This window comes from Cheilinus undulatus, linkage group 14 (assembly GCF_018320785.1).
Source record: "Cheilinus undulatus linkage group 14, ASM1832078v1, whole genome shotgun sequence".
NCBI lineage: Eukaryota > Metazoa > Chordata > Actinopteri > Labriformes > Labridae > Cheilinus > Cheilinus undulatus.
Genome location: NC_054878.1, coordinates 43,828,935 through 43,830,328, shown reverse-complemented (window position 1 = coordinate 43,830,328; position 1,394 = coordinate 43,828,935). Strand labels below are relative to the sequence as shown.

General features: G+C 39.6%; 1 protein-coding gene across 1 annotated transcript in view; it reads left to right on the top strand.

Moving 5' to 3' along the window:
- The window catches only part of LOC121521178 (collagen alpha-1(XII) chain-like), a 39,089-nt gene extending 38,464 nt beyond the window's left edge, over positions 1 to 625 (top strand). The window contains exon 11 of the mRNA XM_041804934.1: positions 591 to 625. Coding sequence (XP_041660868.1) covers positions 591 to 625 — 35 coding nt within the window. The remainder of the gene's footprint in view (positions 1 to 590) is intronic.
- The last annotated feature ends 769 nt before the right edge of the window (positions 626 to 1,394 follow it).

Sequence of the window (1,394 nt, the reverse complement as noted above, 5' to 3'; positions counted from 1 at the left end):
GTCTAGGTTACTCTGGGTTCTTAATCTTGGTCTTTATTTTTATTCTGGAATTTTATATATCTGAGATTTCATGATGTCTTTCTAACTTGGGATGTTTTTGGACTTTATACTGTCTCTACTGGGATTATTATGATGTTTGGATTACAATGCTGGACTAGGTAGTAGTCTGATGAAGAGAAACTCTGCTCGAAATGTCACGTTGGTGCAATAAATAATTGTATTTTGGAGATCTACAGTGTGCGAGACGTCTTTCTGTTCTTTGTCAGTCTTTTTTTCGGCTCAGCACCTGTCACCTAGGTTTGGATGTGCGTGTAGACTTCTTTCTTATGATATGTAATGTATAACATCTCTGCTGCAAAGAAAGTTTTAAACTGGCATTTTGACACACATTTCAGGTTAAAGAACTATTGCACCTTCTGTGAATTGAAAATTGCAGCAGGCCATTCTACAATTTAATCTAATTTGCAATTAATTTCTTAGCCCTAGTTCAGATGACTTTGACCAGCCCACTCAGCTGTCTGTGAGTTTTTTAAGTATAATGAGACATTGAGGAGCAGTGATGAACTTATTTTACATCTCTGTGGCTGCAGGGAGACGCTGGAAAGGCTTAAACAAGGTGTGCTGAAGGGGACAATAAAGCTTGGGATTGACTGCATTTGTTTTAATGAGTGCACTAATTATGGATCTTGATTAATTGGGATTAACTCCATTAATCTTGACAGCTCTAAAACGGCTAGTTGAAAAAAACAAAAATGAAAATAAAAAGATTCAAATTTCCTATTCAGTTCATTTTGTAGTGCAACCCTGTCATTATTAAATGTAGAGACAGAACTGCTCTCCCCTCACTGACATCCTGAGTCCCTGCTGTGTTTGTGAGCTGACTTTGCCTTCGAATCTTTACCCAGGCTTTCTGTCTTTGCCAATAAGCCAGTTGTTGTGGGACCAAAACAACACCATTGTTCCTTTGACCAACTGTCTGGCCTTTCATTTTGAATAACACTACTGTTGATTTCTGGTTTGGCCGCACTATCAGCACCTCTAGATGTTAGCACATTTCTCTGATATTCCTCCAACACAGAGACTGGTGAGTTCAAATGACTGCGTTTAAAGAAACAATCTTTAGATGACATCAACAATCACCCAGAAAAGCTGGAGGCTGTGAAGCGGTCAGGAGAGCATAGCTGCACCTGGTGACAAGTCCTAGTATGCCGGAAAAGTACGCCAAGGGATAAAACTCAGAACTGCTTATGCTGTCAGATGTAAAGACCTCGTCTGAATGAACTTTAACGTTGTGAAAGCTTGATTTATGCATGCTTGAATGAAGCTGATATAAGAAGTTAAAGTGGGTTGTGTTGAGTCTCCCTCCTTACCTGGACCCTTGATGCTGTCGCACA